General features: G+C 50.9%; 1 protein-coding gene across 1 annotated transcript; it reads right to left on the bottom strand.

Moving 5' to 3' along the window:
- Window positions 1–397: 397 nt before the first annotated feature.
- Window positions 398–24,372, bottom strand: XKR7 (XK related 7). The gene is made up of 3 exons (XM_063114714.1): window positions 23,789–24,372; window positions 3,088–3,290; window positions 398–1,904 (listed from the first exon to the last, which is right to left on the bottom strand). Exons 1-3 carry the CDS (start codon window positions 24,370–24,372, stop codon window positions 949–951), a joined length of 1,743 nt encoding a protein of 580 aa, XP_062970784.1. The 3' UTR covers window positions 398–948.
- Window positions 24,373–25,627: the final 1,255 nt, after the last annotated feature.

Raw genomic sequence — 25,627 nt, 5'->3', positions numbered from 1 at the left:
CTAGAACATTTCCTCTGCTGAATGTGCAAGAATGTCATCTATAAGCCCAGAGTATCTTCCTATTTTATCTGCTGTGTTCAAGACCTTCATCTAGAAGAAATGTTCCAGATGCTCATCTAGAACAAAGAATGGCTCCTTGAGACATTTCACCTGAGGTGTCTGGAACTTCATCCACAACCGAGCCCACAACAAAGCTTGTCTCCTGAGGAGTTCACTCTCCTTATTCTGTATGCTCTGGATAGAGGGCATCTCTCCCCCGAGTCTTCCACCCCTTCATGCTTCTGCCAGCCTGGACCCCTTAGGGTTTTTTCTCCTGTCCATCTCCAGCACTGTCAGCCAACACCCCCCTCAACACCCCCCACCCCAACTCCCTCTGATTCCCTCTTGCCCCAGATCCAGGCCTCAGATTCTACAGGAACTGTGCCAACCTTGCCCACAGGATGCTCCACCCTCAGCCACATCTTCCACAACGTCCACCATCCTTCTCAGAGATGTCCTCCCACCACAGAAGCAGCCCACTCCCCACACCCCCTGAGGAGCATAGGGTCTAGGTCATGGGCCCCAGACAGTGCCCTTTCTCTGGCGGGTCCATCAGGGATGACATGTGGACAATGCCAGGCAGGGGAGAGGGTGTGGGCCCTCCCCACCAGACATGGTATGGAGGCCCCATGAAAGCGGGGTGGCTCACGGGGAGTGTAGCACCAGTTGATTCCCTGGGCCCTGGTTCAGGGGAATTTAGAGAACAGGCCACAGGCTGAAAATGGGACCTAGGGGTGGGGCCTCCACAAGGCTGCCCACTCTCCTAAAAGAAGCTAATGGTGGGGCCACTCTACCCTTGGACCAACAGATCCACTCCCCCGTAGCCTAGTGGCCCTGAAACTCCAGGCTCAACACTATGGTCTATGTGGGCTCAGCCAAGCCCACCCCTTTTTGGGGGGAGCCTGTGGCCTACACAGTGGTCTCATACTCCAGCAGCTCCTGGGAGGCCCCCACGCTCCGGTACTGCAACCGGGGTGTGGCAGGTGAGGAGTACTCCAGTGCCAGAATGGTCTTCCGCAGCCGGCGGTCAATAAAATGGGCATCCCACGCTGGGTACTTCTTACGAGGCAAATCAATCCGAATGACAGGCCCCTCTGTCCGCAAGGTACGGGCCACTGGTGTGGGAGGCACGCCAGGCCGCACCTGGAAGACAGGTGGCGTGGGGGTCCCTGCACGCTCACCCCCCACTGAGGCCCCATCCCGCTCAGCGCCTGTAGTCCTGGGCAGGGACCTTGGGGGACTTGTGACAGCGTCGAATGGTGGGCCACAGGGCCCTGGGGACTGGGGGCAGATGCAACCAGGTGCCTGGGGACCCAGCATGGGCCCGTTGGGGTGCAGGAGACAGTAGTAGACACACATGAAGAATATGCCCAGTGCAAAGCTGGAGGCCACCACGCAGACCAGGATGAGGGAGCGGAAGTCAGTTGAGAAGTTGCGGCTGGAGTACCAGAAGCCGGTGAGCGCAGCATTCTCCAGCAGGACGATGCAGTAGTAGAGGGTCATGCGGCGGCGGCTGCGGCCCTCCTTGACGTTGAACCAGCAGAAGATGTAGATGATGCCCACCACCATGTTGTAGATGATCTCCTCCCACTTGGACATGCAGAAGTCCGTCTCCCCCTGGATGACCCAGAAGGTCATGACGCACCAGTGAGCCACAATGAAGATGCCAAAGTAGAGCTTATAGACACTGGCAAAGAGCGCGAAGGCCAGACTGCGGGCTGCGATGGTGAACAGGTGCCATAGCACCTGGGCCACAGCGCCCTTGTAGGACAGGGGCCGTTTGTCGTCCCGAGAGTCCCGCAGCACCTTCTGGTAGGAGGCCAGCGTCCAGGCCAGGGACAGGAGGGAGGCGGAGGTGGAGAGGGCTGTGGAGACAGGGCGGGGGGTGGGGGGGGCTGGGTTAGGGGTGGGTCTGGGTTGGGGTCTGGGGAGAGGGAGAGGGTTCTGGGTCAGGAGCTGGGTTCTGAGGACGGAAGGGTCTATGGTTCAGTAGGGGTGTAGGGAGGGTCTGGGTGGGGGGTCTTCAAGATCAGTGATGAGGTGGGGTGAAGGGGGTACTTCTATGGGGGTGGGAGCATAAAGGGAGATGCAAGATGGGTGATTTTGACCTCCACAAGGATCAAATCTACAACTCTAGTATGGGGCTATTAGGGTTCAGGGGTCTTGGTGGGTGGGTGGAAAATTAGGGTCCAGGACTCTGGGAGTGGAAGAGGAGGTGAACAGGGGGTCATGATTAGGACATGGAGGAGCCAGGAGGGAACCATTAGAAGATGTTGGCCACCAGGAGGAGGCTGGTTGTGGAGCAGGATCTCTAGAGCTGAGCAGAGCGGAAGGGTGGGGGTAGGGAGAAGACCCGAGGTGGGAAGACCTGTGACTGGGACCAAGTATTCTGGTCCCCAGGGGCCCTGAAGGGTGGTGATAGAGTCTTCTGGGACCCTAAGAGTGGGTTGGGCAGGACTGGGTGGAGAAAGCATGGGACACTCCAGGGACATGGGATATGGTTTTTCTTTGACATTGAGGGGCATGGCTTAGTCCGTCAGTTATGGAAGGACAAGGTGGGGGATGAACAGGGCCTGCAGAGGGGAGGAGGGGATGGGGACCAGGACTAAGCCTGGGAGGGGTCCCCAGGACCCCCAGTGACGGGGTAGATGGACAGTTCTTTGGAAACTGATGACTTGGCTGGTCTGTGAGGCTCTGAAGCCCTGGGAGATGCAGGCTGGGATCAGGACAGTTTGGGGAACGAAGGGGGCAGGGGATTCCCCAGAGGGTCCGAGGTGTGTTGATGGGGCCTCTTTAGATTTGGCAGTAAGAGGGTCTGGTCTGCTCTGGCAGTGGGGAAGGAAGTGGGGGAGGGTCCTGGCGGCCTGAGTGGAGGGGCCAGGTCTCTGCTAACTCTGGGGGTAAGTGGCCCATCGCAGGGGACCTGGCAGGCTCGAGAGGCCTGGAGAGCGGTGAGGGTAGAAGGGGCGGGCCTCCCTAAACCCTGACTGAGTGGCCCGGGGCGGGAGGGGCGGTCCCCGGGCGCGCAGGGCGAGGGGCGGGGCTCACCGGGCAGCAGGTCGGGCTCGCCGCCGCGGTGCACCAGCAGGCTGAGCTGCAGCACGAGCTGCGGCGCGCTGCGCAGGAAGGTCTCCAGCAGGCGCAGCATGCTCACGTCGGCGCTCTCGAACAGCATCCGCCAGTAGTAGTGGCGCCGCAGCCTCTCCCCTCGCCAGCGGCTCTGCAGCCCCAGGTACAGGGCGCGCAGATACCTGCGGGAGGGACGCGGTGCTTAGACCCCTGCGCACTCGATCCGCTCGCTCGCCCCATGCCACCCTCCCTGAGCCACCCAGCAAGCGCAGGGGACGAGTCACTCACTGCTCTGAGCCTGTTTCCTCAGCTGTAAAAGGGGCGTATTGAAAGAATCACCTTATGGGGCTGTCGTTGGGGGGCCTTGAATGGGCTCATTAGCTTAAGGTACTGGCACACAGTAAGCACTTCACGCAGCGTTATCACCGCCATCTCTCCTAGAACGTGTTGGGGCCTGCTTTCTATGCGGGGTTACTGGCACCTGAGGGTTCCCTGAGCTTACAATAGCCCTATTATCATCCCCATTTATAGATGAGGAAATTGAGACCCAGAGAGGTATGTCCTATATCGAAGGTTACACAGCTAGGAAGCAATGGAACCAGGATTCAAACCCATTCAGTCTGGCCTCAGGCCACAGTCTGTTAGGCTAACTGGACATAGGTTCCTTCAGGGAGAGTCCTGGTGCCAGCCCCAGTTCTGTTGCCACCAGCAGCTTCCTGGCCTGTTCCCCAACCTCACCTCTGAGTGTCCCCTTCTCACCACAGGGCATAAGGAAGATGATCGTAGACATTTTCCCCTGGCATTTGAGATGTTGCTGCTCCCTTTGGTGCCACTTCTCCCCCAAAATTTCATGGCTCCAGCTACTTTCCATAGGTCACAGATTCCAGAGCTCTCAATGTCCTCTCTCACTGCTGAGCTTTTGCACCTACTGTTCCTTCTGCCTGGAACGCCCTGCCCTGTCCCCCAGTCTCAAACCTGGATAACTCTTGCTTTTCTTCCAAGGCTCAGCTTTTAAACACGACTTCTTCCAGAAAGCTTTTGCTGACCACTTACCACCTCGGTAGAGACCTCTTCCAGGCTTCCATCTAACCCAGTATATGTTACAACCAGTGTAACTGCCTGGTTATGCATGCATGTCCCCCAGACTGTGAACACTCCAAGAATGACTAGGTCAGCTCGCTAACGGACACACCTTCAGTTCAGTTCTTAGCACACAGTAGATGCTCAATCCACGTGGGCTGAATGAATAAATGAATGCGTGCATGATTGCAAGTTTGTTGAATTGAATGGGACTCTGGTAAACCTGTAAGGAGTATGGGAGGAATTCTAAAAGTCCTGAGTTCAATTCCTGACTTTGCTTCTAATTTACTGTGTGAGCAAGACCCTCTTTGAGCCCTAGTTAATCTCTCCAAAGTGGCTGTGAGGATTAAATGGATGGAAAGATACTTTGCACACTGTAAAATGCAGTGCTCGTGTGGGACCTTGTCAACGCAGATCTCTGAGTCTGATTTCTCCTCTCTGCCCTGGTTCCTTGCCCTGGCTGTTCCAACCACAGACTCCGCCCCTCCTCAGCCCTCCAAACTCTCTGATTCATGGGGCAGGCATGCCCTTTGCTGAAATCATAATACTCCCCACCCCTACCCATTCCCCCAGGAAACCAGTGGGGAATCCCAATACAGATTCAATGACCCTATTGCCTGAATCCAAAATTGGGGAACCAGGGATTTGGGAATCTACTCCCAGATATGAAGTGCTGGCATTTCTGGGACATTGTTTGGGGACCAACTCTATTCACTATGTGCTGCCAGCCCAAGGGAGAAACTGCAGTGCTCCCTGGAATTTGGGACCAGCTGATACCCAGAGTTTTGCCAAATAAACATCCTGGTCTTAGCAGCTGTGTGGCCCTCTGTGGGCCTCAGTTTCTCCATCTGCCAATGAGAGGGATGGGCTTGATGTCTGGAGAGTCTTTCAGAGCTAATATTCTTAAAGCCAAACTACCCCCCATATGTTGCCAGGAACATTCCATTTAAGGCCCTCCTCCCCATCGTCCACACACCAGTTGATGGTGTAGACATACCCTCAATATGATACATGACAGGATTAGCAGCCAGGATGGGGAAGGAGGCTGTTCCCTAGGAAGCTGACTTGGGAATGGCAAAGGCCCCTCAGTCCAACTCTCCCATCCACTGCTGGAATCCCCTCAGCAGTTTCCAGCCCAGTGTGTTGTCAACCACTAATCACACTCTTCCCAGGACAGGGAGTCCCTACCTCCTGAGGCAGGGCCCTCAGCTTCAGAGCATCTCCAGGGCTGGATTGTGTTTCTTCTAAGAAGAGCAGAAATTCATCTCCCTGTATCTTCCATTCTCAGGGCTCCTGCCTATGCCCCACATAGGGACCCCTGCAGCCAGGATCATTTACTCTTGTAGCAAGTGTATTTTGACCACTCACTCTGTGCCAGGCTTTGTGCCCTTTTGTAGCTCACAGTCCCATGAGAGAGACAAGATAAAAATAGATGCTACTGGATGCTTTGGAACCCAGAGAAGAGAAGAATAGCTTTACCTGGGGGAGGGGGCCAGTGAAGTCTTCCTGGAGGAAGAAACAGCTGATCTTAATTTTAAAGCATTGGTTTGAAGGCACACAAGAGGTTGAAGGGCATTCTAGGTGGAAGAATCAGCTGATGCAAAAGCACAGAGGCCTGAGACAACATGGCCTTTTAGGGAAGTGGAAAATGGTTTGCCCGGCCTGGACAGGAGAATTTTAATGGGCAGGGACATACAAAGACTAGCCTTGTGAAGGGCATCAAATTCTGGATGGAAGAGTTCAGATTTTACTCTAAATCTGAATTCCATCCAAGAATCAGGGGTGATGTGATCAGCTCGGTAGCTTAGAAAGCTTGCTCTGGAGGCTGGCTTGGAGGAAAGCCAGGAGAGGCTGGGGTTTGGTCCAGGCCTGAAATGACAGGGCTGAACTATGGCAGGGGAGAGAGGTGGGGCAGAGAGCAGAACCGGAGGTGGGCAGAGGCGGGGGGCTAGGGGAGAGACCAAGATGACCCACAGAACTTCTAGGGGCTCAGAACACAGGCCACAATTCCCTGCCCCCATGTCCCACCCACCCCCACTCCATTCCCGCGGCTCTAGCTTTGAACAGGAAGGAGAGACCAGCTGGTCTAATGTGAAGGGGACTGGGGAGTTGGGGGAGGGTGACACCCTGGAAGTTTCTCTCAGGCTGGAAGACCATCTGTTTCCGGGCCCGGGTCAGCATGAGGGAGGCCCCGGCCCCCGGCCAGCATCCATCACCACCTGACAGGCTGTCTGCCCTCCCCCCCCCCCACTCCTGCCCCCTCCTCTGCCAGCTCCCAGCTAACCACAGACAAAGGGCTCACATAGCTCAGGGCTACTTTGGGAAGGAGTGGGGAAGGAGGCCTCTGAATTCCAGGAACGTGGGGTCAGCGGCGAGCGTGGAAAGACCGCAGTGCAGTTGGGGATGAAAGGCCCGGGTTCTGCCTCTCTCTGCCCCTTTTGGCAGCAGGACCAAAACTGTGGCTGATCCTTCCAGGCAGCACTAAATGCTCGCTGCCAAGGGCCTGCGAGATTTTCATGGGCTTAGGAAAATGTTTGAGGCCTGAAAAAAAAATTGTCTCCAAAACACAGGGAAAAACTGCAGAATCAAAATTATTAATAAATGTTTAATTAAATGTCTGCAAAACAGAACATGATGTCAGCCAGTCAACCTCAATTTGGCTTTTATCTGGTCATATATAATTTACATTTGATATCTGATGTGGCTGCATTTTAATATGCTTGATATATGTGGGGCCCATAACAGTCCTGACCAGGACATGCAACCCAATTTCCCTGGGCCTCAGTTTCCCCTTCCCTAAAATGGGGCTGGCACTTGCCATCCTGCTTATGTCATAGCCACTGGGATAAGGATCAGAAAAGCAAGATGACAATACATTGGGCTTATGGGTTTGCTTCTCAGCCCTGTCCTAGACCTGCTGTGTGGTCTTGGGTAGTCTCTCTGTTTCTCTGAGCCTTATTTTCTTCTGTGTTGTGAGCATTAAATGTGGTGGTGGATTTGAAAATAATCTATAAACTGTAGAGGAATATGCACATAGAGAGGGGGGAGCATACACTGGGTGGAGGCTTCTGGCTTCTGAAAAACTGAGCAACTTCTCTTGAAACCTCCTCTAGGAAGCCCACCCTATTCCACATCCCACTCTATTTGAAAAGGAAGAAAGAACCTGATCTTTACCACAAATGGGACTAATACTCCCCACAGAGAAGGACATCTCAGAGAAAGGAATCCAGACTTGGGGATAAGAGGTACACATCTGCCTTTCTCCAAATGCATCCTCAGTGTCCCTCTCTCCAGTGCCACCACCTGGTGCAGACCACCGTCATCTCTTGCCCGGACAAACACACAGACTTCTCTGTGGGCTCCTTGCATCCACTCCTGCCCCCAACTCCCACAGTCCATTCTCCACATGGCAACCAGGGAGATATTTTTAAAACCTGACAGATCATGTCATTCCCCTTGGCAAAACCTTCTAAGGGCCTCCCATCACACTTGGATTAAAACCCAAGCTTCTCCCCATGTCTTGCCAGCCCTAAACCATCTGGCCCTGCCTGTTTCTCTCACCTCAGCTGAAACCACTGTCCCGTTGGATCCCCACACTCCAGATGCACTAGTAGTTCCTCGAATCCAGCCAAACTAGTTCCTGACCCAGGACCTTTACAGTTGCTGCTTGCTCTGCCTGGAACACCCTTCCCCAGATCCTCCCTGGCCACCCATCCCACATTGGCACTTCCACCCTCGACAAATCGCCAGTCTATCACAGCACCCTGTCTTATTTTCTTCTTAACATACACTGTTTAAATAACCTTATTTAATTTTCTATGCATTTATTTTCTATTCTACTACTGTGGCTCCATGAGGGCAGGGACCTTGTCTGTCTTGGTCATCACTGTGTTGCCAGCATCAGTGCATGTAGTAGACACTCAGTAAATAGTTGTTGAGAGCCGGCCTGTGGCTCACTCGGGAGAGTGCGGTGCTGATAACACCAAGGGCACAGGTTCGGATCCCACATAGGGATGGCCGGTTGGCTCACTTGGGAGAGTGTGGTGCTGACAACACCAAGTCAAGGGTTAAGATCCCCTTACTGGTCATCTTTTAAAAAAAAATAATAATAAAAAAAATAAATATTTGTTGAATGAAAAAATGTGAGTGCTTGTGTGTGTCTCCCTCCTGACCTTAGAGGGACCTGGGGCTTCTTTGCTTGAGTTTGCATAGAGCTAGGACACCTGGCAGGCTCCTCCTGACCTTGTTGACTCATTTCTATCCTTCCTCCTCCAGGAAGGCTTCCCTGATGCCCCTCCAGCCTGGTTAGGCCTCCCCTCCTCTAACAGCTCTCAGACCGAAACTGCCTGAGGCCTGGTGTGAGCCAGGCACCACAGTAGTGCTGTTAACCTAACAGGCAATTTCTGCCACCCCCATTTTACAAATGAGGAAATAGAGGCTCTCAGAAGTCTATTTTGGATCTAATTTACTGACTCCCAGTCTTGTGCTAGATTAAGTAGCACGTCCGGGGAAAAATGAGAAGCTCAGATAAGTGTATATTGTTGGGGGTGGGGTTGGAGCCAAAAAGCCAAGCCTAGAGAGGAGGGGAGAAGCCAGCAGTCAGGGTGTGAAATCCTTCTGCTCAAAGATCCAGAAAATTGTCTCTTCTGGACCCCATCACCTCTAACAGCAGCAGCAGTGCCAAGAAAGGGATGGGGGCTCCCCAGGCCTAGTTGCCTCTTATGACCCACGAACCTCCCAGCACCCCACAAAGTTCAGGGGCTCCTCTCTAATGGGCAGAAGGAAAGGAGAAGGACAAGGGGATTCCATGTTCTTGAGAAGCCAGGAAGCTTCTGGGCCCAGCATCTGGGTCAGCCTCTCTCCTGTTCTTTGTTCCTGAGTCAACCTGAGACTCTGGTACTAGGTCAGAGTTTCTGGCCTGGGTCTCAGTCCATTCAGACAGTCACACCTGGGCCCAAACGTGTGTGCATCACTTTGTCTGACCTCAGCTCCTGGGTCATTGCCTCTGTCTGTCTGTTTATGGCTCAGACCAGCCTGTCTGTCGTATGCGTCCCTTGAAGGCAGTGTCAGCCTCTTTATCTGTTCCTCCGTTACTGTCAGTCAGTGTATTTGTCTGTCAGTCAGTCTCACCTGGGATCCTGGGCCAGTCCACTTGTGTGTCCCTTGGACTACGGGTCAAACTGTCTCTCAGATACTATGTCTATTTGTGAGTCTGACTCTGGGATCTTGGGTTAGCCTGTCTGTCCTTAGAGGCTGGGAACTTCAGTCTATCTGTCCCTTGGATGCCGGGACAGCCTGTCTGTCCCCATTCATCCTGGGTCTGCTCTTCTGTCTGTGTCTTTCAGTCCCTCGGCCACTTGGTCCGTCTGCCGGTTTGCTGCTCAGCTCATGGCTCAGCGTGACTGCCACTTTTCCGGCTGTCCTCCACTGCCTGCTCCTCCTCTCCCTGACTCAGGGTCTCTCTCTGTCTGTCTGCGTCTCTCACATCCTCGGCTCCTCCATCTGTCGGTCTCAGCGTTTCCGAGTGTGTGTTCTCGCCCCTCTCCGCACCCCCTCACAGCTCTGAGCCCCAAACACAGTGGCTTCCAGCGGCTCCCCCGCTCCCTCTCCATCCAGGAACCACCCCCGGCTCTGGCTCTCCAGTCTCCAGCGCTGGCCAGGCCCTGCAGACCCCTGCAGGTGAACAGGGTGTGGTGGGGGAGGCAGAGGGCAGAGGTAGGAGAGGCAGGGCTGTGGGGAAGGCGCTGAGCCTGTTACTGCCCTGCAGGGGTTAACAATAATGATAACAGCTCACATTTATTAAGTGCCAGCTGTATGACAGGCTGCAGAGCCTTTTTGACATATTAACCTGTCCATTCCTCACAACGAATCTTTGAGATGGGTACTATTATTATCCTTATTTGACAGATGAGAAAACTGAGACTCAGGAAGGGATTGGGACTTGTCTAAAGTCACATAGCAAGCTAGTGCCAGACCTAGGACTCAGCCATGGCTTGCCATGGACCCTGAGCCAGAGAAGGGACAGGAGACATGAACAAGTCTCATTCTCATTCTATCTCCCTATCACTCCCGCTGCCTACAGTGGCAGCTTCAGGTGCATGGAGAGTGTGCAGGATGGCTGCCTGGGAGGACCCTGGTTGGACATGATGGGCCTAAAAGCTTCACTTGGGGCTATGTGGGCTTAGAGAAAACTGGGGGAGGGGCAGCAATAGTAGGCAGAGAGTCAGGAGACCTAGGTGATTCTGGGAAGGTCCAGCCCCTCTGTGGGTCTCAGTCCTCCTCTGTAAAGTAATTGATTCTTGCCTACCCCAAGAGTTCTCATCAGGTCCCCTCCCCACCCATCCCATTGTGATGACATGAAGGCAACATCTGTCAGGAACCCAAGCAGTTTTCTCCACTCCGGTGTCACCACCCTGGTCCAAGCCACTATACCCAGCAGACCCCGGTCTGGTCTCCTTGCCCCCATCCTTGCCCTCTTAGAGCTTCTTCGTCACACCCCAACCTAAGGGATCTTGTAAACCCCCAGGCCAGACCAGGCCAGGCCACTCCCCACCACTCTTAGAATAAAGTCCTCACCCTAACCTTTGAGGCCCAGTATGATCCAGCCTTTTGTCCACCTGGAAGACCTCATCTCCCTCCCCCTCCTCTTCCTGCTCTCCACCTATGCCAGTCTTGTGCTTCCTGAACACACCAAGCTCAGTCCAGCCTCAGGCCTCTGCCTGGAAGTTATTTACTATTGCCTGGCAAACCCCCATTCTTCCCATCTCAGCTCAGGGTCACTTCGTCAGAGAGGCCTTCCCAAACCCCACTCCTTTCCCAACCCTTTTGTCACTTTCTTTCATGTTGTCCTGTTTTCTAAATGACACATATCACAACCCAAAATGATTTAATTTTCTTGCTTATGTATTTATTGTCTGCCCTCTCCCCCTACGAGACTGTAAGCTCCATGAGAGCAGGGACCAAGTCTATCTTGTCCTCTGCTATTGTACCCCATACTCAGTGCATATTTATTTCTTGAGTGAATGAATGTACTTTATAAGCTTCCTAAGTAAAGGTGGCTGAGTGCAGAAGGGAAGAACCCAGGCCAGGGAGTTGGGGAGGCCTGGGCTCGGATCCTCGCTCCGCTACCTCCTGTCTGTGTAGCCTGGGGCAGGCCGCTTCCCTTCTCTGAACCCATTGGCTCAATGCCCACCTCACAGGGTAGCTGTGAAATCAGAAAGTGGTAACATGTATAAAATGCCCGGCCCAGTGCTGAGCACTTGATCAATGGGAGATTTGAAGGAGCTGTTTGAATCAGAGGACCCATACAGAATAAGGAAGCTTTGTGGTTTCCAGTCTAGTTTTTGGCACAGCTGAGGCCCACTCCTGGGCTGGCTTTCCCTGGTGCTCACTGAGTCTGTCCCCAGAAGACAGAGGGTCAGAGAAGTCCCTGTGATGCAAGTTCACAGGGCAGGTTTCCTTTGGGGTCTCTGCCCACCCCCCAGAAAATAACTACCACTCATTAAATGCCTTCTATATGTGTTTTGCTAAAGTCTTCAATGCAGCCCTGTGAGGTTCATGGATATGATCCCCATTTTCCAGATGGGGAAACCGAGTCTCAGAAAAGGGAAGGTTCATTGGACATTTATTCACCAAGCATTTCTTAGTACCTACAATGAGCCAGCAACTGTGGTGGACACAATGGCGAGCAAGACAGACGCAGCCCATCGGTTAGCAATTCAGCCTAATGGGGACATGAACAAATCATCACATAAACACATAACGACAGACACATTCCATGGGTTCCAGACATGCTCCAAACAGGGTTCCACACTCCAGCACTGAGGATGGCACTGCTACTGGAGAAGGGTGGGGCCCAGCTTGGGAAGGGGTGGCATCCTGGGAAAGCTTTCTGGAGGAGGTGATTACTGGCCATGATCTGAAGCAGGCACATGAATTAACCAGGTGAAGGAGGGAGGGAAGGGAGTTTCTGGCAGAGGAAACAACATCAGCAAAGATCCTGGGCAGTAGGTGGTCAGAATGGCTGTAGCTCAAAGAAGGAGGGGGAGGAAGTGAGGGAGGAGGTGGGTCATGGTGAAGGGTTTTGTCTTTGTCTTAAGAGTGATGGGGAGCCACCGGAAGGTTTTAAACGGAGTGACAGGATGAGACACCCCTTCTGCATTTTAGAGGGAGCATCCTGGCTATGGAGAACAGATTGCAGGGGGACAAAGGTGGAAAATGGGAGACCAGTTGCCAGGTGAGAGGTAAGGATGGCCCAGACAGAAGGATTCCAGAGACATTTAGATGGGACTAGCCCAAGGTCAAACAGGCAGAAAGCATCAGAGTTCAATCTCAAAACAGGGTTGACCAACTCCCCCATTTCACCATAGGGCATGGATCAAGCTGAGCCAGGCCCCTGGTCTGTGGGTTCTCCAGGAAACATTGGGCCCCCAGCTATGCAGCTACCTCACCTGAGTGTGGCCCAAGAAGTTTTGGGGGGGATGGCCCTGAGACTCTCTCCCCACCTGCCTACCCCTTAAGGCTGCAAGAATTCTCTTGCAAGAATGCAAAATAGGACCTTCCTGAGGTTGGCAGCCAAATGAGTCATAAATGTCAGTAAAGAATGTGATTTTACACGTTTGGCTCCCATTTCATGTGGTGCTGGGAGCTGGGCTGTTTCCCTCCTCCTCAGCAGCCCCCTACACAGCACCTCTTTTTTTTTCTTTTGCTGGGTTGAGGCCAAACATTTCCTATCCACTAATTTTAGGCTCTGGCTGAGAAGCTGAGACCCTCTCCCATCCCACTCACCCCCATCAGCTCTCAGACAGTGTCCCTCTTTTTGCCCAGCAGAGAAGCAGGCAGCCTCTCTCCAGCCAGGCATTTGGGACCAGGTTCTAGCTTCTCACAGCCCTCACTGTATGAATACAGCCAGCTCTCATCCCTTCTCTGGAACTCAGCTTCCCCATTTGTGAAATGGGTTGGTAAAATGGGTAAAGAGCAGAGACTAAAACCAGGACTTTGTACTCAAGCCCAAAGCCTTTTGTTCCCCTTTGCTCTCTTTCCTTGGTATCCTTAATTGGCGTTGAGATGTCAGGAGCCAGTTGGGGAGGTGGTAGATTCCAGTCTCTTGATGGCACCTGCAGGTACCCAGAGATCAAGGCAGGGATAAAGCATCACTTCTATCTGTTCCTAGTGTGGTGTGAGATTCTACATGATAGTCAGGGTCTCAAATGCCAGTGCTCAGAGGGGCTGAGCTGGTACCATTCTGAGGGTCTCTGGAAAACTATAGAGGGGTGCCCTGTCCAAAGAAGCAGCCTCTGTCAGCTCCAGCCAATTGCTGCCCTGGGAGAAAGTGAGCCTAGCATGGCTGGAGTTTTAATTTTTCAAGAATAGCTAAAAATTGGGCCGGCCCATGGCTCACTCGGGAGAGTGCGGTGCTGAGAACACCAAGGCCCCGGGTTCGGATCCCATATAGGGATGGCCGGTTCGCTCACTGGCTGAGTGTGGTGCTCACAACACCAAGTCAAGGGTTAAGATCCCCTTACCGGTCATCTTTAAAAAAAAAAAAAAGAATAGCTAAAAATTAAGAAATTAATGCAAAAAGAAAAAAAAAATCCCAATTTGGAAATGTTGACAAGTAATTAAAGAAACACCATATGAATTTTTAAGAAATTATTATTCCTTTTTGTAGGTGTGATAGCAGTATTACATATTTTAGTTATGTTTTTAAAAGTCTATTTTTTAAGAGATGTATGGAAATATTTAGGAATGCAATGATATAATGTCTGAGATTTGCTTCAAAATAATATGGAAGGAAAGGAAATAGGGTGGGGTCTGGACCTATGCTCTCCAACACCTACATGTCCAATTCTAACCACATCTGGTTCTTTAAATTTAAATTAATTAAAATTAAATAAAGCTTAAAATTCAGTTTCTTGGTCACACTAGCCACATTTCAAGTGCTCAGCAGCCATGTGTGGCTAGTGGCTACTGTACTGGATAGTGCGGATATAGAATATTTCCATTATTACAGAAAGTTCCATTGGATGGTGCTGTCCTAGACAAAACAAGGTTGGCTGGGAGTGAAGTGCAGTGATGATGCACAGCGGATCATTATCCAATTCTCTGTACTTTTGTATATGTTTTTAAAATTCTGTAATAAATAGTTTTATTAAAAAGTAGGAGAGGGCTGGCCAGTTAGCTCGCTTGGTTAGAGCATGGTACTGATAACACCAAGGTCAAGGGTTCAGATCCCCATACTGGCCAGCTGCCAAAAAAAAAAAAAAAAAAGTAGGAGAAAAATACCATACGGGCCAAACCAACATACCCTCAGGCTGGATTCAACCATGGGCCATGGATTTGCAACCTGTGGTCTGGCAGTTAAGGATCATGGAACTGAGCATCATAAAGCCCTGAAGTTAGAGCCCTAGGCTCTTAAAACTGTAAGGGGCTTTAGAGATCATCTAGTTGACCCTCCAAACTGAAGCAGGAGTCGCTGCTACAACATCTCTGCTATAGCTGGCCACTTCGTTGCATACCTCCAGTGATATGGAGTTCACGCTCTTGGGAACAGCTCTCTTTGTTTCTGGGCAGCTTGATTGACAGGGTGTTCTTGCTTCTATTCAAAAGACTCTGCCTCCTTTTAATCTTGGGCTGCCATTTGTCCTCACACTATCTCTAGAGCCACAGAACAAGTCTCCTTCCTCCTTAGGGGGTCATTGGGTGAGGGTTATTGAGAGTTAGGACCCCTAATGCCCCTCTCCCACCCCCTATGTTGTTACTGAGCAAGTAGAATGGGCTGCCACTGGGGCCAATAATAACAGCCATAATAGTAGTAAGTGTTTTCCGGGCATACCCTATGTGACAAGCCCTGTGCATTTATATGATCTCAAGACTTCATTATAAGAACTTTAAGCTGTGGATAGTATCACTGTCCCCATTTCACAGATGGGACAGAAGCTCTGGCTACTGAAACAATTTGTCCAGGGTCACGCAGCTTGGAAGGCATGGCACCTTGACCTGCACTAGTGCCCCGAGCTCTCAGCTACTCTGCTTTCTCGTCCAAGTCTGGGGAAAACTCAGCCAGAATTCTCAAGCCCTCAACTGGACTTTACAGATGTAATAACTGACCCAGGCAGTGAAATGACTTGCCCAAGATTCTGATTTCAAAGATTCTATTCAAGGGCTGGCCAGTTAGCTCAGTTGGTTAGCGTACAGCCTTATAAACACCAAGGTCACAGGCTTGGATCCCCATACCAGCCAGCTACAAAAAAAAAGGGGGTGTTCACACCAACATTTATTGGACACCTACTTTGTATAAGAAACTCTGCTCCCTCTATCTCCTAAGTCAGCCACATCTGTATCCTCCTGGGACCCCTGTTCCTATTACATCTTCTGCACTGTCCTTAGCCTTAGACCACTGACAGTTTGGAAGGCTGCAGCTGTGGGCCTAATAGACCTCAGTGCAGAGGGCTCCCACCCTGCCTTAGCACCCCCACATCAGCCGAGACCCAAAGCCTGCTTCAACAGACTTCATGTTCCAAGAACCTGCTATGGACCTCATCAGAGCTGGCTGAGTGCAAGGACATCAGCAGTAACAGAGGGTCTGCTCTGGGCCAGTCACCATGAGGGACAGAGAGAAGAAGGGACAAGGCCTCAACTGTCCAGGGGCTTGTGATCCAGTGGGAAAACCAGCCAGGTGGGCAGAGGGTTACAACAGAATGTGACCAGGGCTGTGGGGAGAAGAGGAATGAGTTACCGTGCCTGAGGCTGGGGGTGGGGTGGGGGGATCCAAGAGGAAGAGCCCAGAATGTTAGCAGTGAGCACCGTATGTTAAAATAAAATTTAAAAACACTTTTCTGGTTCTTTTGTTCTGCTTCTCAAAACAATGCTGATGGGGAAGACTGTTTTGTAAGAATACACTTAACTAGCAGAAGGCAATATAGCATGCTGGTTATGCATGTGGGCTTGGGAGCCTGACTGCATGGCTTCAGACCCTGGCTTTGCTACTTACTCACTGGGAGGCCATTCCTCTCTGTGCCTCAATCTCCACATCTGTAAAATGGGGCAAATAATGCTAGCTAACACTAACTGAGCACACTATGTGCTGAGTACTGTGTGAAGCATATTCTGCATATTAATTCAATAAGCTTTTACAATGGCCATTCGGATAGACGCTGTTATTATCCCCATTTCCCAGATGAGGAAGCTGAGCCCCAGAGAGGTTAAATGGCTTGCCCAAGTAGCGGAGCCAGGGTTTGGCTCTACAGTTCTTACTCTTTGTCACCACACTCCTTACTTGGCAAGATTGTCACGAAGATGAATGATCTAATCTAAGTCTTAATAAATGGTAACTAAAATTTTTAGTAATATCTGACTTTTTAAAAACAGGTGAATGTATACATGTACTTCTTTTTCTTTTCTTTTCTTTCTTTCTTTTTTTTTTTTTTTTTTTGGTGGCTGGATAGTACAGGGATCTGAACCTTTGACCTTGGTGATATAACACTGTGCTCTAACCAACTGAGCTAGCTGGCCAGTCCCATATTTCTTGGTTTATTAAACACCAGAGGTAAAAATTTCAAACAATACAAGAAATATCTAATTAGTGAGTGGAAGTCTCCCTAACCCCACCCCTCCACTCCCAGAGATAATGAGCAAAAGGGAGTCTTTCTTTACACCTTTTCTCTACTGCATTAGGTTTCAACAAGAGCATATGTATGTCTCTTTTATAAACAAACAAAATAGCCAAGCAATCCCCATCTTAGATAAAAAAAAAAACAACTACTTTTGCCTGGTTGAGGGAGTGGGAGGTGGGGTCTGAGGGGCAGAGGGTGACCTGTGTTGGCTTTGATCAGGGAAAGCTTCTAGATGAGGTGGCTTTTGAGCTGGGTTTTGAAGGCTTTGTGGAATCTCACTGGGAGGAGAATGGGAAAGGGTGTTGCTGAGGAGGGATTGCAGGCATGAAAGAAGATTGGGGCTTGCTTTTGGGTGGGGAGGAGGGCAGTGGGTCACCATGGGGGTAGAACAGAGACAAAAGGGCAGGAGGTGAAGTGCCTTGAGGCCAGGCCAAAGCGCCTGGACTTGCTCCAGGGGCAGAGGGGAATCAAGGCTGCCCTCTGGCTCCAGAGTGCCAGAGTCAGACCCGAGCTTTAGAATCATCACTCTGACTGCAGGTGGAGGGATTGGACTTGGAGGGGGAATGACAACAGGAGGCTGATAGGATTTCCCAGGGGAGGAATTTGGACGCCCTAACAAAGGCAGGGTGGTGAATGGAGAAGCCAGAGTGGATCCCAACCATCCTTCCTCCTCTCCCCAGAGAATTTCACCCCAGCTGCTGGGTTCAAAGCCATTTCCTGGCAGCCGTCTCCCCTCCCACTCCCCAGGGCTTCTCCTGTGTGGTCTTTATAGATCAAACAGGGGACACTGGGCCCAACTGCCGCCACAGTGTCTATCAGGAAGGAGCAGCTCTAATGGCCAGTTGCAGCCTTATGGGCAGGGAGAGGAGGGCGGTGGGAGTGGAGGGCATCCTGGAGAGGGGTTTCCCAGGAGGTGGGTGGTGAGGCCCGCTTGGAACAACCCTGCAAAGTCAGAGCAGGGAGGAACTTCGTGGATGGTCACCAAGTTCAGGGAGTTGTAAACATGATTCAGCTGTCGGACTGATTATTCAAACTAAAATCTTAGACATGTAACCAACATATCAAGAAAAAATCTCAGAGATACTCAGGTTGAAATGCTGGTGAGAGGGCTGTAAAACACAGTTTGAAAACCACTATGGAATCCAACCTGTTGGAATCTGACATGTTTCATAAATAGTAATACGAACGATAATGTCTAATGGTCACTGCTGAACACTTCCTGTGTTCAGGCACTGTGCTAAACACCATACAGATATTATTTAATTTACTACTCCCTCAAGCCACTGGTACTATTATTAGAATGGCCATTTTGCGGATGAGAAGATCAAGGCACAGACAATTTATGCCACTTGTCCAAAATCACAGAAAGTGGCAGACACAGGATGTGACTGATTCCAGAGAGTGGGTTCTGAACCATTAACAATTTGACCCCAGTGGGGAAATTGAAGATGAAAGAAGGAAAACAATTCTGTCAGCTCAGCCTGAAGCAGATCCCTGCTCCCACTGTTATGACCCTGATTCACCCCATTCCAGTCTGGATCTTCTTAGCAACCTCCTGGGTCTCCAGGCTTACCCAGGCCTCCCTCCAGTCTATTTTCCATCCTGCATCCAGAGTGGAAATTACAAAACATTAGTCAAGACCCTGGTCTTTCTCTGGTGCAATTCTCCTGGGCTCCCCATTTCCTGCAGAGTAAAAGCCCAAGTCCTTGCCAGCCAGGGAGGCCCTACACAATCTGGCCCCTACAGATCTGTCCACTGTCGTCTCCTACACTTGCCACTAGCTCTGCTTCTGCCATGGGCCTTCTCCTTGCTCTGCTTCTTCCCTTCATCTACAACACCCTTCCCAAGACCTCCACACAGCTCATCCCCACCTCATTCAGCCCTCTGCTCATGTGCCACCTCCTCAGAAGGCCTGCCCTGACCACCTTATTCCAAAGAGCCACACCCTCCTCCCTGGAATTCAATAGTCCCCTGCCCCGTTTCATTTTTTTCATAACATTTACTACCATCTGATCCATTACGTTTTATATTATATATAATATGTATTATATTACATTTTATTTGCTGTTTATTGGTCTCCCCCATTAGACTACTGAGCTCCAAAAGGGCAAGAACTTTGTCTTGTTCACCACTCTATTCCAGCTCTTAAAAAGTGCCTGGTATACAACAGGTGCTCCATAAATAACTGCTGAATAAATGACTGCAGATTAAATGAATGGCTGCTGTGTCCCTATGGCTTTAGGGGCCTTCAAGGCTCCGTTGCCCTCCTGCCCCGTCACTGGCCACGTGCTCAGTGAACAAAGCCCAGGCTGATGGCACTAATCATTTCCAACAGTTTCTGAATACTTAACAAAAGACAAGCCCCTTGCTAATCCTTGATACATATCATCTCATAAAACCTCGAAACAACCCATGAGGAGGGTGGATACAATTATGGTCCTAGTTTACAAGGGATGAGAGATTATGTGGCTTGTTAAGTTCACATGTAAGAAGTAGTAGGGAAGTTAGGATTTGAACTGAGGACATTTGAATCCAGAGTTCATGCTCTTAATCATTATAGCAAGAATATAGCTTCCCGAAGGGGAGACCCAGAACCTGATCTTCACGCCCCGCAGGTCTCTAATTCATTTCAGAAATTCTCTGGAGTACAGGGCTTGTTAGGAGGCAGAGGGAGCAGTGCTGGGGCCTAGATATAGAGGGGGTATTACAGGGAGGACTCCCAAAGCCCAACTGCTTCCCTCCCTTCCCATTTTGGGGTCCCCAGATCATAACAGGCTGGAAGGAATCCCATGCCAAGTTGTCTCCCACTAATTGGCTTAGCAAACCATGCTTATCCGGTCCAAGCCGGGGCCTCGTGAGTTCGAGATTAGGGAAATCAGGATTCATGGCTTACTGCTCTGCTGCCCACAGGGTCAGAGTACACGGGGTTAGGGCTCTAATTGGCTTAACAGCCCTGAGTGGCTTAACAGCTCAGAGAGTCAAGGGGGTGGTGGGGGGGTGAAGATACAGGCTGGTTGGTGTCCAGCTCACAGCCAACCTCATGCCCCACCAAAGGGTCTGTTTGCTCTTTCAGACATTCAATCTGTCTCTGCATGGACACATTGCTCTGGGTTCCCCCAGCGTAGCCAGTATGTGGTGGCAGGGACGGAGCCGTGCTTGGGAGTTGGACAAAGCTGGGTTGGCACCTCACCTCTCCCCCACTTCCTCAGTGGGTGACCTTGGGAAACTTACTTGACTTCTCTGAACCTCACTTTCTTATCTGATAAATGCATATCTCAACAGTCACCAGAGGGAAGGTTTCAGGGTAAGATGAGGTCACGTGCCTAGAACACCATCATGGGCCTGCTGGGACATGGAAGTTTTGCAGTGAATTCCCTCCACTCCTCATTCTCTTCAGAGCCTCTTTTTATGTTTAAAATAATAATACATTCTTCTGTGTGAAAGGACATTATCAATTGTGAATAGCTAGCCCAGAGGTTACAAAGAAACACAAATGTTTTCCTTTGGTTGACAGTATTTTTAAAAATCTTAATTAGTAGTTGAAAATTAGGAGAGTTCACATAAAAATCCCAATTTCCCATTTCTCTTGAGAAATCAAAACTTGACAATACAGGGTCTTTGATTTCTCATGGCATGGTCAGCTGGGGCTGGGCAGTATCTTCCTCTTCTCGAGGACACTATTTGACCCACAATGTCCCCTTGTCTGACACTCTGTGTATCTATCTCACACTTTGTGTTGCCTGCTTAGCTCCTCAAAGCATTTGAGCTTTTGATTTGGCATTGTACAAACCTGAGAAGTTGAAAAATATCTTTATAATTAAAATTATTTTATTCAGAGGGCCGGCCCGTGGCTCACTCGGGAGAGTGCAATGCTAATAACACCAAGGCCACAGGTTCGGATCCTATATAGGGATGGCCGGTTAGCTCACTGGCTGAGCATGTTGCTGACAACACCAAGCCAAGGGTTGAGATCCCCTTACCAGTCATCCTTTAAAGAAAATTTTTTTAAAAATTATTTTATTCAGAATTGGGGGCAAGCTATCAGGAGGTGAATGATTGACCAGTTTCCCAGGTTTGACCCTAGAGGGCTCAGATACACTTCTCCTTTTTCATTATCCCAGGCCCTGCCATTCAGAACATCTGTGGGAACATTTCATGTGGTAAGAAAACATGTTGTGCCAGCATTGCTTCATTTCTAGGAATGCCAGCCCTGGCTGCTTCTTTATACCTTCTCTGGATTTCCCCTCATTTAGCCAGGCCCTCAGCCATTTTAGAATCCAGAGCTTTTGGGATAAGGATCCAGAGGCTTTAGCTCTGGTAATGGACCCAGGGTCAGAGTTCCAGAAAAGGCAGTAAGTCACCAAATCTAATCTTGTTTCACATGCAGGCAAACTGAGGCCCAGAGATGGGAAGAGCCTTGCCCAAGGTCACCTAGCAAGCTGGTTACAAACCAGTAAGAAATTGTAAGTCTCTTGGCTGTGCCTACCTGTACCACCCGCTCCATCCCCATCCAGCATTTTCCCTACAATACACACTGTTGCCCTATCCTTACCCACATAGTTCAACTCCCTGCCCTCTTTTCACATTCTTATCTCAGTGCAACAGAAGCCCTGACTTTCTATTATCCTGGAATCTTGGAACTTCAGACTCATAATTCTTTGAGCTTGAGGGATACTTTAGTGACAGAATTGCAAGGTGAATAAATTGAAGTCAGACTTTGAAGGCAGGGAGTCTTGAGTCCCAGCTCTTTCAATCCCTAGCTGTGTGACCTTGGGCAAGGATGCTCCCTCTCTGAGCCTCCATTCCCTCACCTGTCAAGTAGGAATTATAATACTAACCACCGGACAGGATTATTAGGAAGGACACAGGAGATAAAGAAGGTAAAAAGGCAACAATAGGCTTGGCATGAAGTGAGTGCTTAATAAAATAATTGTTATAGAACTGTAAATTAGGGTTCTCAGGCCTAAGTGGATGCCTAAGCAAAATGGTTGAGATGTGACCAAAGGGAAAGGGGGACAAATTGGAGCACATATGAGGGTACTTCAAAAAGTTTGTGGAAAATGGAATCAAAAGATTATATGAGTCTTTCCATAAACTTTTTGAAGTTCCCTTGTGTACCCTGCCTAAATTGTTACAGGCCCGATACTGCTAGATCCTTTCTCTTTTCAAGAGAAGCTACAACTCTAAGCTTTAAAAATACTATACAAGCCACACAAAACACCTCCATAGGCCACATTCAACCCAAGAGCCATTAGCTTCTTATTCTTGCAAAATCATCTCACCCCAACTCCCTCACTTTACATATGGAGAAAAATGGAAATAGCTAGCCATTTTATCCAAGAAACCACAGGCTCAGTTGTTCCTCAGACATTCCAGCCACTCTCCTGGGCCTCCCTACCTGTGGTCATTTTTTTGCCCTATATGAGGGAAACTCAGTTTGTGTTCAAGAAAGAAGTATTAGTTTCTTGTAAGTGATTCTGAATGGGGGGATTAGCCAGTGAGTCAAGGGGCAGCTGGCCCACTTTATTCTGAAGGGAAAGGGGTATGAAGCTTGACTACCAAGAATAGGAAGTTACCATTTCAGAATCTAAAAATATCATTCACCATCTGTCCACTCGGGCACAATATGATAAATGCAGATAAATTCCTGGATGTAGACATGAATATTTTTGTGTGACAAGTTGATAATAATAACCCCACCTTTTGTGGGTAGAGCTCCACCTCCTTTTTCCCCCAGGGCAAGCTAAGTGGAATATACACATCATCTTGGAAGGCATAGAGGGGGAAACCAAGGCAGAGAGAGATTAGACAATACAACAAGGGTGACACAGCAAGTGAGCAGCTGGGACAAACCCTGGGAGTCCTGTTTCCAACCCTCAGCCCAGAACTGAGGCTTCTGAATTAGGCAGACAAGTAGCAGAATAAATATAACAGCAAGAATCATGCTTTGTATCTCTAGGGTGACTTTTTTCATGCTTTCCCCACATCTTTTCTAATCATGGCAATCCATTACATTCCTAAAATATGTGACAGTCAGCAGGGCCCTCACACAAACTTCTCACCTGACAATCCCCACAGCTAAGAATAAAGCAATTGTAAGCCAATGAGATGAGAAGAGTAGAGATTCTCCCTCATCTCACAGGTGAGGAAACTGGGGCTTGGAGGGAGGAGGGGTTTGCCTAAGATCACATAGAAAGCAAGTTCATTCTGTCAGTCCACAGTAGAGCCTGAGCTACTAGAGCAATTTGGATTCAAGAGGAGCCCTAGATTTAGAATTCCCCCTCTCTCCAATTAACTTAGTATAGCAGGCACACTCAGTCATGGCAGAGGGAGAAGCCTGGAAGTGGGCAGCTTGAACAAAACCTCAGTTTTGCCTTGCCATCCTGGGATTAAAGGGCAGCTATTGGCCATCTAATCTCAGATTCAAGATTCCAAATCCCCTTGGCCCTGTTGGAAGGGGAGGATGCTGAGAAGTCGTTAGGAAGTAGAAGGAGTCAGAGAGCTTCCCAGCTGGGGCCAGCATACCCTTTCCCAAAAAGTCCAAGAAGTTTAGGCGGGATATTCATCTAGCTGGCCCAAATTCTGTATCTTTCTAGGAGGCTGGGAATGAGCTGCAATTCTGAACTGAGGATCATTGAGAGCAGGGAAAGACTTCTGAGATATTTCCTACACTGGGGCTCAGCACTCGACAGAGAGGAGTGGGTTGGGCTGGAGGGAGCCCTGTAGCCCTTTTCCAAGCTTCACACTTATCCCCATGAGCCTCTCGTCACTCACACACCCCTGAGATTCTCTTTCTCTTCCTTCTTGCCCCATTCCCTCTCCTCTCTATGGCCAGATCAGAGACGGTGGCACTAGGGTTGGTCAGGGTTTGGGGGCAGAGATCAGGCAGGAGCTGATTGAGAAGAAATCAAAGCTGCAGTGGGGTGGGGCAGGGCGGAGGTCAGGACAGGAGCGGACTCAGCTCCCTCCACCTGAGCTTCTCCTACCTCCAGACCTGGCCGAGCTGCAGGAGGTGGATGAGGGTCTGCAGCAGCCAGACGCAAAGGCGGCAGCAGCGGCGGCGGAAGGCGCTGGCCGAGGAGGGCGCGGGCCGGGGGCCCAGCTCGTGGCTGCCTTCCTTGGTCCTGAAGGCGGCGGCGCTGTCCTTCGTGCTGATGGCGGGGCCGCCGGTGCCGCTGTCCTTGGTGCTGACGGCGGGTCCCGGGGCTCCCGCAGGCTCCGTATAGTCGTAGACGAACCAGCGGAAGCTGAGCAGCTGCACGACAAGCGAGGGCAGGAGCACGAACAGCAACGTGAGGCCGAAGTAGGTGCGCTGACCCTGCAGGTAGTAGGAGGCCGCCAGCCACAGGTCCGTGGCGCCGTCGGAGAAGAACACGAGCAGCGCGCACAGCACCCAGCAGCAGTCCCGCAGCTCGTAGCGCGGCCCCGGGCCTCCCGCGCCGACCACCGCCGGGCCCCCGGCCACCTCCGCCGCCTCGCCGCGCCCGCCCGCACTGCCCCGGGCTCCTCCGGCCGCCCCCTCCGGCCCCGGGGCGGCCGCGGCCGCCGCTCCATCCGACTTCGCGGCCATGTTGGCGGAGCAGGAGGCGGGGAGCGACTTCCGGGCGGCGGAGGGGGTGGGGTGCGGAGTGCGGAGGACCCTGTGCAGGCGGCTCCCGGCTCCCCCTCTTCCTCCTCCTCCTCTTCTTCCTCCTCCCCTCCACCTCAATTATTCATTCTTCTCGGCGCCGCCCCGCCCTTCCCCCACCCCGCCTGGGCTGTGGCCGGACGGGGGCAGCCCCCCTAGGAAGGCAGGGGACGGGAGAGCATCCCAGGTCACCCTCTCCCTCCTTCTTCGGAGACGTGGGGCTCCAACCACATGCTTTCTGTCTCTCACCTCCCACTGGACTTCACTTCCTTCCTTTTCCTTTATCGACCCCCTTTCCATCCTCTCCTTTTTATTTCTCTCCTGTTTTTCCCTGCGGTGGCTTGTGTCTGAGGGGGAAGAGGACTGGGGACTCGGAATTAAGGGGCTTGGGGACTGGCTGCTTGGGCAGGCCTCCCAATAACCCTTTAGCTATCGCTCGGTACTAACGCACCACTTCCTGGTTTCCTGAGTGTTCCTATATTGTTTCATCCCCTCCTTTGATCTTGAGACGTCCCTTTTCTTATTGTCTTTGTTTTGAAGCTAAGAAAACTGCAGCTTTGAGAGGTGCTGTCTCTTCTTCACTCTCCTCTTTCCCTCCCTCAGGGACTGCCTTCATCTGGCCACAGCCCTAGTAGAGTAGGGGGAGGGAAGGGGGCAGCATCAAGAGGAAAGGGATGGGAGGAAACACCAGGTGGAGGAAAAAGCCTGGAGGCCAGAGACTAGAGGGCATGTTTTCAAGGAAGTCTGGATCACAGATCCAGGGGGGTGCAAAGCTGGGAAAGATGGGGCTGGAGAGTTCTGAGGAATGAGATACTAAAGGACCAGAAGGTGGCCTTTATCCAGCAGGCAATAAAGAACCACTGCAGAATTTGAGCAGAGGAGTTATATGGTCCCATCAGGATTTAGAAAGAAGACTCAGCAGCCAGAGTAGAGATGTGATCACAGGGAAGCAGCATGGGGCTGGAGACCAGAGGGAGATGATAACAGTAATCCATGAGAGGAGGTGGGGTCCCTCACACATCCTGGATAACCCCAGGACACACCCCTCCGCCCCCCACCGCCCTTGCTCAGATTGGATGTACCAGAGCATTTATTATACAAGCACTCATGTAGTAGCTTCTCTTTGCCTGGCACTATTCTAAGCACTGTACAATTACTAACTCATTTTATCCACACTATTGTGAAGTAGTTTACATTT

The sequence above is a fragment of the Cynocephalus volans genome, chromosome 1 (assembly GCF_027409185.1).
Source record: "Cynocephalus volans isolate mCynVol1 chromosome 1, mCynVol1.pri, whole genome shotgun sequence".
Classification (NCBI taxonomy): Eukaryota; Metazoa; Chordata; class Mammalia; order Dermoptera; family Cynocephalidae; genus Cynocephalus; species Cynocephalus volans.
This window is presented reverse-complemented; position numbering and strand designations above follow the sequence as displayed.